Source organism: Rhinolophus sinicus, chromosome 4, assembly GCF_057876585.1.
Source record: "Rhinolophus sinicus isolate RSI-liver-muscle chromosome 4, RSI-T2T, whole genome shotgun sequence".
Taxonomy (NCBI): Eukaryota; Metazoa; Chordata; class Mammalia; order Chiroptera; family Rhinolophidae; genus Rhinolophus; species Rhinolophus sinicus.
The window spans coordinates 2,273,044-2,286,979 of NC_142504.1; the positions used below are offsets into that span (position 1 = coordinate 2,273,044).

At 46.4% G+C, this 13,936-nt stretch overlaps 1 protein-coding gene across 3 annotated transcripts in view; it reads left to right on the forward strand.

The window, feature by feature from the left end:
* The window catches only part of VWC2 (von Willebrand factor C domain containing 2), a 58,273-nt gene that overhangs the window by 16,091 nt on the left and 28,246 nt on the right, over window positions 1-13,936 (forward strand). For all 3 annotated transcript variants that reach the window (XM_019731701.3, XM_019731699.3, XM_019731700.3), the window contains exon 3: window positions 2,994-3,123. In XM_019731701.3, coding sequence (XP_019587260.1) covers window positions 2,994-3,123 — 130 coding nt within the window. The remainder of the gene's footprint in view (window positions 1-2,993; window positions 3,124-13,936) is intronic.

Sequence of the window (13,936 nt, forward strand, 5' to 3'; positions counted from 1 at the left end):
TTGTTAACATGTGCCCAGCCCAGCTGGCGCCTGCCATTTCCCACCATCCTGCTAGTTCCTCTTCCGTACTCATATCTCAGCTCCCGACCCTGACTGAGCACTGGTCGTGTCTCCATGTCTCTCCTGGAGAACACAGGACTCTGCAAAGTGGCGAGCCCCTGGGGTTGGTCAGTGGGGGATGGAGGGGCTGCTGGTGGGACCTAGAGAAGCCGTCCCAGGTGTCAGTCCCATGACCTCCGCGTGTGTCCTCCCCAGGCTGCAAGATGGATGTGTGCGTGCCTCGTGTCTCCCATATTTGGATTCGGAAAGAAGTTTGACTGAGTGAGTAAGGGAGCACGAGTCCTCAGCTACTCAATATAAGCTTTAGCTATTTAAAGCAGATCCTGACTAACAGGGTCGGACGGTTAGAAAATACAGAATAAGCAGAGCGTGGTGTGACCCTGTCCCCGGAGGTCAGGGCTGGGTGGCGTCAGAACCTTGACGTTCGGCTTTCTGGTCTCAGGCTGTGGCTTTAGCCGCTCAGTGTCCGCACATCCCTTCACACACCGCCAGGCCCCTCCTGTGACGTCACCGCCGTGGTGTTGGTGTCATCCCAGTGTCTATGTCTTCTCTCCCCTTCATGGGCTACATGTGTAACCGTAACCTTGACCTCTCTCACTAGAAAGATTTCACTCTCTTCCTTTCCCTTACACGTGGCATCGAATCCTTGAATGGCTCTTTATGAGGTGTTCAGTGACCCTTCCAGAAACAGATTTTATGTTTTATGTTTTTCATAATGTGCTGTGTAAGTTGATTTTAGCTGTTGTATCTTTGCAACCATGTCTTTCTCAACTCGGTCAGTGTTTACAGCCCATTCAGCATCTCCCACTGGCTCGGTCACTGTAACAGCCCCAGATGTGGTGGACACACGGCTTTGGCACTTGTGAGTCTGGCTGGCCTCACACCTGCAGACGGGGCCTGGGAACTCAGTGACAAAGACCCTGTGCTCCAGCCCAGAGCTCCCAGAAGAATTCAAGGGCTCCTGGGACTTAAAGAGTTGAGAAGGCTTGGGAGAGAGGAAGGAAGAGGGAAAGCCCAGATTTCAGTGTTTCTCTTTGTTTTCATGTCCATCTTATTTATGTCATTGTAGAATCCAACAGTAGGGGTTAGAAAAGTAAGTGGAGCATCTCTGCTGACAGAAGAAAAAGAGAAATGGTGAGAAAAGTTTATTTGATGTTGAATAGTTTAATTGAGAAAAGTCCATGCTGAGGTCCACTAGCTCATACTTCTCTTTCTTTTCTGTGATTAAACTAATCTCATCTATGAGAACATTACAGTTACTTGGCAGGTTGCTCTGGGTGGTCTTGCCTCCCACGTGTCTGTTCCTGGGGAAGCATCTGCACTCAGCCTGGAATTGCTCTGTGGCCACCGGGAGCAACGCATTTGGCAGCAATGGGGTTTCATGGCACCCACTCCAGCTGTCACACTAAAATGTTCCAGATTGGAAATTTAATGGCGGTCGCAACAGGAGTCAAGGGATTTCTTCCCCAGGCCAGTGGCCTTTTCTGGCAGCAGAAGGCAGGAAGGTGTGTTTAAGGTTGGGTGGAGAAAAACAGGCTGGCCTTCCCAAGTCACTGGTGGGCAGGCAAGGCAGGAGGAAGTGTCTGAAGGGGGCAGAGACTCGGGACAGAGTCAAGAGCAGGATTCAGAGCTCGGTCATGTGACTTGGGTCCCAGGAACCCCTTAGTATCAGGTAGGGAGCTCTGACTTAGAACAAGCGGCCTGAGTCCTGACTCCCAGCCATATTGGCTGTGGTCTGGTGCCTGAGAAACATGCCTTCAAACACAAGTTTGCTTCATGGAATAACAAGCCATTCGGTGGAGACCTCAGGTTTTATTTTCTGCATTGCGTAGACAGTGCAAGCATCGAGAATACCATGTGTGTCCTTTACCTGACAACTGCTGGTGGTGTCATTGTGTCGTACACAAAAGTCATCGGGGCTTCCCAGCCCAGGAAACTCAGCTTGACATTGTCCACCCATGTCCACTGTCTCTTAAAGCCTATGTTCCCATGTCACAGCTTCTGCTTCTTATTGCTGGGTCCCCATATGCTCTTTCTGCTTTGTCCTGAGTCAGCCCAGATGAAAAGTCATTTCCCTGGTGGTTGTCAGGGCAGGAATGACCCACACGATGGCCCACGCAAGTTCCTGTGGGAGGACACTGCTGGCAGGGCACGGCCTCCCCAGGAACTGCCGTCACGCTTGACTGCAGTGACCCCACATGTAGAACTGAGGCCCGTCGCTGGAAAGCACAGTGAGGCAGGTGAAGCACATTGTGTGGAAGGAGCCGGTCACACGGGGTGGTGCAAGGGGACACCCACGAGGCCTGGGAAGGAGACCCTATGCACTGTGGCATCTGGAGCCCCCTCTGAAGGGCCTGCTCTGGGCAGGTTGCTGGACACCTGAGTCTGTTTCCTCATCAGGAACTGTAGTTGGCGTGTTTTAGTGTTGCCGTGAGGGTTAGATGGGGTCACGTTCAGACAGCTCCTGGCTGTCACCTGGAAAGTGTGTCCTTCCCTCACCGCTTCCTAACTCAAAGGTCATGGGTGTTCCGGGTGAGGTCGGGTGGCCCTTGGCAGGGCTATGAAAAAGGGGATTCCCCTGCGTGAGGAGGGGTTGGGCAAGAATTCAATACGACATACTATTTGTTTAGTACTTAAACAGTAGTCTTCCTTCAAGTAGCTCAGCCCGGGGATGGCGGTAACACAGCTGCTGCGCGAGCCCCTGACGGGAGGAGAAGCCCTGCGCCCAGCCCTGCTGCCGCCCCCGCAGGACCTACCCACGCCCGGGACCACTGTGTCCACGCTTTGAAAACCCCTGGGCGGGATCATTTTGTGTGTTTGTTTACATTCCTAAAATACTTAGATGTCTTCACAGAATGTTTGGGGAAGGAAAACGTGAATTTGAAAGGTAAGGTCGGCGGCATGTACCACCTGACCGTGGGCTTCTGTTCCAGGTGTCTCCATGCGAGCGGTGCCGCTGTGAGGCCAACGGGGAGGTGCTGTGCACAGTGTCCGCGTGTCCCCAGACGGAGTGTGTGGACCCGGTGTACGAACCCGACCAGTGCTGCCCCATCTGCAAAAACGGTACGTGACCAGCCAGAGGTCCACACGCGACCCGTCTCTTACTTCCTGGCTGATGAAAGAGGCACAGACGTGTGAGCTCGCACACGTCTCTCCACACAAAGGCACCTGCATGTCTCTGCAACCTCGAGGCCCCAGGGGACAGTTGGAAGCGGCTCTGTAGTAAGGCGGGTGCTCTTTTGTTGGTGTCAGCCCCATGTTTACGGACGTGAGGTTCTTTGGGAGACATTCAATTTCCACTATCGAGGAGAGTCACTTATTTTAATTTAACTTTGTTTGTTCTTGCAAAGCAGTTCCCCTTTCCAAGACAAATCAAACATGCTGGTGCGGCCCATTTACTTTTCATTACTAAGTGAATTAAAACTTGACACATAATTGAATATTTTTCATAAGCAAATTAGGCAGGAAGAGACGCTCGTCTTGTGTCCAGTGAGAGCCCGTGGAGGATCAAAAGCCTTGTCTGCTGTGTGCATTAGAAATGGCATGGCGTCCTCGATCATAGTTTATAAAGGCAGAGTGTTTCCTCCTCCCGAACAGTGAGAATTACCTCTTACCTGAAGCACTGAGTGCCACTCTGGGCCTCACACTCTAAGAGGATGTTTGACAAGAGTGCGTTCCCAGGCAGAATGGTCTTGACATTATGGCTGCAGAGGACAGTTTGTTAAAACAGTTGAGTGTAACTTCAAAGAGAACTGACATTGGAGACATGACCAAGTCTTCAAGTGTACGGACGTCTTCCCTCGCTAGAGGGATGGGCCTGTCCCTGCGTGGCCCCAAGGCCTGGTGGTAGGACTCATGCAGAAGCCACAGGTTGGCTCACAAAGATGAGAGCAATTCCATGGCCTGAGACAGAACGGGCGAACCTGTGAGGTCGTCAGCTCGTCAGCGGCAGGGTGGCTGGACCAAGCTTGGCAGCCCCGTGATGTGGGTGGTGTAACTGGCAGGTGGTTACACAGGCTGCTATTAGTGTCGGAGACAACTCTGAGATTCTGCGGTCATGCCAGCCAGATGGTGTGGGCCGTGACGTAGCACAGATACTTTTCACTAGATACACGCAGGTACCCAGATTCACCAGCAAATTGTAAAACCCTTGAAACAAATAAATAGAGGAAGAAGTATCCAGGGAAGAAGGAGAGCCCTGAAAGAAGAAAGTCACTGTGTTAGGGGTGTAAGGTCTGGTGAAATAATTGCGCAGAAGTGCTTTGTGCAGTCCTCTGAACGTCAGTGGACAGCGTCAAAAGATGTCCTAGTGTGACTTGATATGGAGTAGGCCGTTCTTCCGCGTGTATTAATTATGACAAATGGAGACCATGAGCTATGAGTCCCCGAAAATGATCAGGCCTTTGAGCATGGACTATCTTTGAAAAATAAAGCCCAACACTAGCCGCGGGGTGGAGGGAATCAGCAAGGTTTACTTTGCTAGGGTTAGTTAGGACTGACAAGAGGGCAGAGTCTTGAGGTTTGGAAGGAGAAGCCGGTAGAGAGGCTGGTGGCGCTTTGCTGGGGCGTGGAGTGAATTCAGCCTGGTGAGGCGAACAGGTGTTGCCTGTGGTCTCTTAGGAGATGACGGTGGCTGATGTCCAGATGCAGAGCCCTGACCTCTCACTGAATCTCAGGGAATGTCCTGATGGCTTACGTACAGCCGCCAGGTATCTGGCACCTCCAGGGTCCCAGAGACTGCATGCTTGTCTCGGCCTTTAGGGCAGGAAACAAAGGTGGGGCTTTACACATTCGGTCATCTTCGTTTGGATGTTTATCAAAGATGGGGAATCAAGGTTTCAGTCCCTGAGGATTTTTTCAATCCCTGAAAATACGAAAGTTTCAAACCTACAGAAAACTTGCAATGGTTTTGAACAGTCGCATACCCTTCACTGTATTTACGTATTATTAACATTTTGCCATATTTGCTTTATCTCTTTTGATCTCTGTCTTTCTCCCGCTCTCTCCCCATCCCAGTGCATAACCCAGCACCACCTTTTCACTTATTTGTTCTTTCCCACAATACACATAGGATATACCTTCTATTTATACCACCACCAGCATGAAACCTACTGAGTAAAGTTCAGTATTTCTTTGCTTTTATTTTTGCCCTTTGGATATATCCCACTTAGGAAACAGAGTCAGAGAGTTATATTTAGAAATTATTTGAATTCTTGATAAAAATTATTCTTTATCATGTGTGGGTATGTTAACATTTTATAAGGATTTAAAGTCATTCTATTTATACTCAATTTTTGTCATTAAGGTATAATTTTATTTTTTAATAGCAAAGAATGTTCGAAAGTAAAATCCACATAAAGAAGGTCTACTCTGAAACTCACAGGGTGTTTAATACGGCAGTGACAGTGTCTGCAGAGAGGAGGTGGTTGTTGCTATGGTGGCAAACTCCCAGATGCTCTCCCATCGCCTCTGTGCTTTGAGAGACGCCGTGGGATGAAGTAAAGCAGCATTATTTTGGGTGGCGTCTTAGAGCGTCTTAGGAGGATGAATATGGTTTTTAAAAACTAGGCTAAGGAGGATTACAGATCACAGAAGGATTTGTATTAAAAGGTGTGAGCCAATTATATCAAAACATCAACGACTTACTTTCAGGACTGTAACTAGAATAAACTTCAGTGCATCTAATCACAGGTGTGCTATTAAATTTTGTTGTAACATAGTCAACAGGTAGAATTTGGCATTCAGCTGTCTCTGGTTGTAGGGTTTTCTGACCTTGAAAGGGTACATGGTGTTTGGAATTCTTAGTAAAGTATTTGCTTGAAAGATGAAAACAGTTTCTATCAGAAATGAATGCTCTGTATAAATGACTGAGATTAGTGAATAATTTATGGCAGTCCATCCATGACACTTACACAGAAAAACATAATGTTTTTATTAAAAAAAATGCATTTCTGATAGATCACAGATTGCAGGACATCGAAAATGGTACCTTCGATGAAATTAAATGCTTGGATAGACTTAGCTAGGATGGAATATGAAGGCTTAACCGGTGATCTCAGTAAACTGGACTTTACCCTCACACGCTCATGTCTTGACCTGCAGCATTAAATAGCTCTTTCTCCTGACAGAAGGAAAATTGCAGTTCAGTTGCAAGCTGCCAAAGTCATTTGCATCAAAGGAGTGAAAATTTGAAACCAAGAATGCCTGGACTATAAATAAATGATCACAAATCAAACATAACTTAATCTATTCATTTTATTGACTTGTAGAACTCAATCTCCTGAGGATTCTCTTTTGATAAAATGGCTGTCAGTGTGGCACTGTTTTTGTTTTTCCCCAGTGATACGAACAGTGAGTGTTATATTGACTTGCAAGATTTCAGGTTTTCTGTGGTGACAGGTGCACTTCAGGGGTGAGGTCCATGGCACCCGTTACATTCCAGTCCCTTCATCCTGCACGTGTGCACGCATCCTACATGATGCACGCATCTTATGTGGCACACGTCTTATATGACACACATCTTACGTGACACACGTCTTACGTGATGTATGTAGACAAAGAGAATTGCTGAGGTGGGACATTGCTGCTGAAATACGAGGGCATCGCTAGGATCAGCTCTTGGTCTCTAAGGGGAGACACCACGCCCACGGGGTACGATGTTACCAAGAGCACGCAGGCACTGGGGGCAGGGGTTGTGTATCTCCCTCAAGCATCAGTGTTGCTTAACAGTAATTCGCAGCTTTATTTCCACAAGGAAATAAGTATGGCTGTTTTTGGAGGAGATGAAAACTTAGGAAAATGCTAAGATAAATACTGAGACTTCAAATTATTAGAAACAATTTCATGGAAAATATGTGAAAAGCACTAAGAATTAGACATATTTTGTTGTTGTTGTTTTTTCCTGTTTATTTCAGAGAATAGGATAAGATCGTAATTAAATCACATGTAGTGAGTTGGACAGAACTGAATGGGCTGTGAGAGAGAGAGAGAGAGAGAGAGAGAGAGAGAGAGAGAGAGAGAGAGAGAGAGAGAGAGAGAGAGAGAGAGAGAGAGAGAGATTCATATCAAGATCCTTCTTACGGGCCGGCCCGGTGGCTCAGGCGGTTGGAGCTCCATGCTCCTAACTCCGAAGGCTGCCGGTTCGATTCCCACATGGGCCATTGGGCTCTCAACCACAAGGTTGCCGGTTCAACTCCTCGAGTCCCACAAGGGATGGTGGGCTGTGCCCCCTGCAACTAAGATTGAACACGGCACCTTGAGCTGAGCGACCACTGAGCTCCCGGATGGCTCAGTTGGTTGGAGCACGTCCTCTCAACCACAAGGTTGCCGGTTCGACCGACTCCTGCAAGGGATGGTGGGCTGCGGCCCCTGCAACTAGAAATGGCAACTGGACCTGGAGCTGAGCTGTGCCCTCCACAACTAAGACTGAAAGGACAACAACTTGAAGCTGAACAGCGCCCTCCACAACTAAGATTGAAGGGACAACTTGACTTGGAAAAAGTCATGGAAGTACACGCTGTTCCCCAATAAAGGCCTGTTCCCCTTCCCCAATAAAATCTTAAAAAAAAAAAAAAAAAAAAAAAAGATCCTTCTTACAAGGAAAAGTCGACTCCCCTATGGCCTCACTATTAAATCTTAACAAAATTAAGAACCTCTGTTCATCAAACACTATTTAGCTGGAGTAAAACCGCCCACATATTTGAAAAAAAATATATGCAATACTCATATCTGCAAAAATATCTGGCAAATGGCTAAACGATTCTAACACATCAAAACAAAATGAAGAGATGAAAAGAGAGAGGAAAAATATGACGGGGATTCCCGACTCTCTGAACCTCAGGGGCCTTCTCCCGGTTCTGCTGTCAGAGGGACACATGTTAGGTGCTGGGTGGCCACCACTCACCACCGTGTCTGGAACACTGCAGTTCTGGGACTGGGCCTGTTCTTGGTACAAAGACATGAGAGGAAAAGCAATGAGTTTCCTGTTCTGATGAAATTAGATTGTGATCAATTCAGATGCATATTTTAATTCTTAGAATAATCACTAAGAAAGTCAAAGGGGACGTAACATACAAATCACACTGTACTCTGGTGCAAGACCTGTGGAGACACCGTAATTAAACATGCTCTCTTCCTGAACATTGGGTTCCCTGTAGGTTTTTGGAGAGGAGTGTGTGTGTGTGTGTGTGTGTGTGTGTGTGTGTGCACATTTGCACATCTGTATTGCTTTTATAAAACATTGAGGCACTCATTATTGATTTCACTGCAGATGCCAAGATGTGCCTGCCCTTAATGAGCTCATAGACTGGAGGGGACGTGGCCCTATAAATGACTTGTGTCTGCTGCTTTACTTGAACTATGATGAAAGTGGTGAGGGAGGTGTTGAAAACCCTGAGTAATACTGCAGGACACGTCATGGTGTGTATAGCCTTTATTTGTTTTTGAATGATTTCATGAGGATAAATGCCTGGGAGTGAGGTGGTTAGGTCAAAGGCTCGGAACATTTTTATGGTTCTGACACATATCACCATGTTGTTTGACAAAAGCTTTCCCACGTTTATAAAGCCTCTGGTTTTATGATAAACTTGTTAACCTTTCAATAGTTTATGGAAAGTGGTGCTCATTGTTTCAATATTAAGCCCCTACACTTCAAAATATTTCAACGGCATTTTTTTCTACAAGGTGTTATACTTGTCTACCTTCCTCCCAGAGTCACTTTGAGCAGAACTGAAATGGTTCTTGATGTCTGAAAGTCACTGGGGTGACAACCAGTTGTTGGACTGTGCTGTGCGTAAGAGGTCTTCAAAGTAAGAGTTCGATCAAGCCACTTGATTTCTCCATGTCCTTTTTGTGCCTGTAAAATAGACACACGAATATGGCTACATGTGTGGACGTTTTGTGACAATTAAGTAACATGATGGGTTTAGAGCTACATTAACTTAGTCCACAGATAGTGAGTGGCCCTTCACTGATGCCACAGGAGATAAAATGCAAACAGGAGAATCTCCAGAAACATGGAGGAGGTGAGGGGAAGGTCGAGGAGCATTGTGAGGGGAGGAGGGGTGCAGGCCGGGTTGTGGACAGAGAGGGAGAGGGGCGGTGTGCTTCTGGGCAGGGCCTGTGCAGGGGTGGAGGCATCCTGCTGTGGCTGGAATAGTTCCCCAAGCCTGGGGCTGGAAGGACAGCTGAGGAAGCGCCTGCATGAGCTCACTGATGACCTATACGCCATGGTGTGGGTCAGATGAAATCCTGAGGCAACGAGGCACAGAGAAGGGGCTTTGGGATGGAAGCAGCATAGTTCTGCTCGAACTCTGTGGTCTCTCTGGTTGTGGTGCTCAGAGCCCTTGGGAGAGCAGGCTGTGGGCTTGAATGGAAGACAAGGCTTTTAGATGCCCTTTGTTCAACATTTTGAGCTGTCGAGTTAGACTCCATTCCTTGAAGTAGTGAGAGACACCCTGGCTTTGGAGCTCGGCAGCAGTGACTTTCCAGTGGGATCCCTGTCACCTCCTTTAGTTTTTTCTCTTCAGTTTCCTCACCTGCAGATGGGACCATGTTGTGTAGGAGCTTGCACACTCACCGCGCGATGAGCCACGTCACGCCTGCTGCTGGGTGGGGACTCAGGACTGCTTTGGCCAAAGAAGCTGTACTTCAATGTGAGGCCCACCACCAGATTCTTTCCAGGACGCCCTAAATTTACACCATGGTGGACCAAGGCAGCAGACCAGGTTCCACTTCCAGCCGTATTTGTTCTCTGGACAATTATCCATCCATCCATCCATCCATCCATCCATCCATCCATCCTCCTTTGCCATCACCCATCTGTTCAGAGACTCTTGGTCAGTAAAGCAGTGGTCTCAAATCTCTCCAGCTGGTGTCCTCAGGCATGGAAAACAGTTGCCACAATATGCAATAAACCGATTCATCCCGAGACGGGCAGGCATCCCCACCACGTCCACAGAGTGAGCTTTGGTGCCATTACCCGAGGTGACGTGAGTTGCATCCAGACTGCTGAGATGGGATGCACTCGGGAGAAATGAGCTGTCAGCATAGATGGTGTGAAGACAGTGCCCGCGCAGCTCACCCAGTCTGTCTCCCCCGGAGAATAAGCCGGTGAATATGCTTAGCGTGGACTTCCTCGCTGCTGATCAGAAGATGTTCTGCACTTATGGGAACAGCAAACCCCACACCTTGTATTTGTCTTTCAGGACGATAAACTTCAGGTATAAAACAGCCCTTGCCCCAGGAGACGTCTCTACACTGCCAGTTCTGAAAATTGCATCTCATCTTTTTTAAAACGAATGCATTCGCCGAGGAGCGGTTCCCATTGGGCAACCCTGACAGCTGTGCATTGAACCTGCCGTTAATCACGGATTCGCTGAGTGTCTATTGAAAGCCCATCAACCGTCACTGAGTAAAGCATTGTGACATGGGAGAAAAAAATCCCCGATTCTTTAATTAGGAGCACGCAGATTTTCAGATGAAAGATTTGTAAGCCTCTGGAAAGAATGTCTATTTTAACCTGTGTTAGAGGCTGATTCTCGTAACATTGGGTAAAAATACTAGCAGTTGTTTGAACAACGCTGTAGTCACGTGAGGAGCCGCCCACAGCAGGCACAAAGGTACATGCTGGCGCCTCTGCATCAGGCCACCTCAGGAGGGTGAGGCTGACATGAGGACACTGAAAGGACACAGGATGCCTTCAAAGCTGGCTTTTCTTCTGACCCTTAGAGCCATTGCTCAGCGTTCAGAGGCTGGGGAGCCAGATTCAGAGACAAACATTTTCCAAATGGGCCAGATGAGGGGCCCATCAGTGATAACAATCTATTACACTTTGACTGGAGCACATAAATATCTCCGACAGCGTTACTCAGCAACCCATTTTGGGTGCGCAGAAAGCACAACGTTCTCTTCTCAGGTTAATTCACACATTTTCTTGTTTTTCTCTATCTTAGTTATATCAGCAAGTCATTCTGTAAATGAACAAGATAAGCATTTCAGCCAAGACAAACACTTATTCTGTGAAGACCCACAGAGAGAAAAATGGTCCATATCATCCTCCCTAGTGGACGGGGAGACATATAAGCTCCGGAAGGGCTGCTGGCTGTGCTTGCGCCACTGCTGTCTCCTCCTGTGCCACCAAGGGAGTCCCTGGCCACAGCTGGGGCTCACTTTCCTCATCTGTGATAGGAAATAGGTAAAAGAGGAGAGAACGCATATGAACTTGCCTTTAAAACTTCATGTATCATATATTATTTAAGGAGGGGGAGGGTCTTAGCAAATCGAGTAACTGTGATTAATACTTACAAAAGCGTCTCACATTTCCCCCTAAAAACCCGAAATTCACATATCTCCTAGTAATTAGATACTCGAATCCCTCTCTCCCGCCCCTGGAAAAGCAGGGCACAGTCACAGAGCCCCTGCCTGTCCCCCTGTGCCCTCTGCCCCCCCCCCCCCAGGACAGCCTTCCGTGTAGGATCTACCGAGCTGCAGACACATCCCTTCACCTGCTTTTCCTCAGTGGCTCACTTCACCTGGTGCGCGTTACAACTCTGCGTAACAAACAAAACTGCCTGTTCCAGAGCCAGTGCCAGCAGCCGTCTCCTGCTGTGCACATGCTCCCCACTTTCCTATTCACAGGACACCCCTGCTGAGGCATGCCACCCTGAGGACCCGTTCCTGTTCCCCCCGGAGTCCCCAAGGCTGGGGACGGAACTTACTCATTTCATACCCCATCCTCCCCTGCCATGCCCACACGGGGGGACCACTGTGCAGACTAAAATGTAAAATAAAGCATTTATGTATTTCCAAGATCTGATCCCTTTTAAATAAAGGAAGCAGAGAGACCAAGCTTCCTGTCCTTTCTTTGAGAGAGAGAGACCATACCAAGCTCCCTGGAAGGAAATGTTTCTTTTCAGCTCTTGTAAATACCTTACTGACCCTCTCCCCATGGCTTCCATGGGCCCTGACCCGTTTGAGTGCCAGAAACATCTCACGTGCTACTGCGTCCAACCCCAGGCTCCAGGAAACGATTGTCACCGGGGCAGCTTGGCGTTCATTATCTGAAATCCAGCGTGAGAATAATGAAGGCACTCAGACTCTCCCGCCAGGCCCCAGGAGTAATGAAAAGCCTGAAGGAAGGGCTCATTCATTAAGATTTTATAAGCAGGGGAGAATAAAAGGATATGGGTCTTCAAGAAATCAATTTCATCCAGTCTATTCTTACTTTAGAGGAATTTTGTAGGGAATGTAAATTTTTTGAAAAATATAATTAAAATGAAATCCAATGCCTGCAAATGGGTCTTTCACCTCCTTATGAAATGTTCCACTAGTGACATTTTGTTCACAAATTCAAATGGAACTGACAAGAATTTGATTTTTGTCTTGTGTTCTGAAGCAGCGTAAATATGTTTAAATGCATATACCGGGGATACAAAGGAAAGCTCATCTCACTGGAGTTGGCTCTTCCATCGTTTAAACCTACGGTGCCTTTGCTGTTCCCAACTAAACCAGCAGAAAGGGGTCATTGGAAATGACTGAAAAGATGAAAATTGACAAGCATACCCCAAAGAAGCAGCGAGGCTGGGAAGTCAGCAGGATAGGAACCCTGAGAAGGTCATGGGTGTGGACAGGGCTGAGCCCTCCTGCAGCAGCCTGGAGCTGAGCTCCACGGTGGCCCTTCCAGAAGTGGAGTCGAAACAATGCTTTTCTGTTTGGCAACTAATCATTTCATTAGCAGTGAACTAAAAAAAAAAAAAATAATACAATTAGGAAGAAAGTGAACATTTAGCCAACCTTTAGTATTGATTTTCTGTTTCACAAGGCTACTGCTGATGAACTTGTAATGTGCACAGACTTTTCTAGTCATTGATGGAGAGAGGGGTGCAGTGAACTGGCTGAAAGATACAAATAAACTAGAAAACATTAATCTGCTTAAGAAGTATTGGCTTCTAGTTCAAAAGTTAGTAGTAATTTTAAGAAGATTTTCTAAAGACAATGATTTCACACATGTGGCAGTAGAAGACTCACTTACCTGTCATTCTCTGGACAGGTTTTCTCATTGAGAGCTACTTCCTCCTAATGAACTTCTCTCACTTTCTTTTTAAATTTTTTATTTATTTATTACATTTATTGGAGAGACATTGGTTGGTAAAATTGTGTAGGTTTCAAGTGTACATTTCTACAATACATCATCTATATATTCTATTGTGTCATTTTCAATCGCAGGTTTTTTATATTCGTACAAAAAAGTAAGACAACAGTCATTAATATGTTGGCTTCAAAAGCAGAAGAAAAATGTAGTGAAAAAAATTAAATAACACCAGTTTTATGTCAGTTTCTCCTATGTTTCAGAGAGGAAATCAATTCAGTTAGTTTGAACAACAAACTCAGGTTGTTTTGTTTGTTTGTTTGTTTGTTTGTTTGTTTGTTTTAAATTCAATTCCTGGAATCAAAGTAAAGTTTTAGAAATTAATCATCAAAGGTAGAACATCTATTGCTATTGCTAATTATTTCTTTAGATGCATTTTTCTTTTAAAGTTCAATGTTAGAAGTAAAATTATTTTTTGACTGCTACTGTGAATACATTTTTGGCCGAGCAAAGCACACTTACAAAATCAGAATCTTACTAACTTAAGGAACCAGGAGTAGAAATGCCTTTGAAGTTGATTGTGACACCTATTATTATTCATAACTCTGTCCAAACAAACTGTGGTATCCTAGAAATAGATATCAAAGCTATAATTGTCAAAAACTTTAAAATATTCTCTAAACACATCTTTTTGTGAATTTAAAAAAAAAAAAAATTGCAGCTTGGCAGTAGTGCCTCTTTCTGCACCTGGATTTTCTGTAGAAATGTTTGACCCTTGGAAGAAGTGCT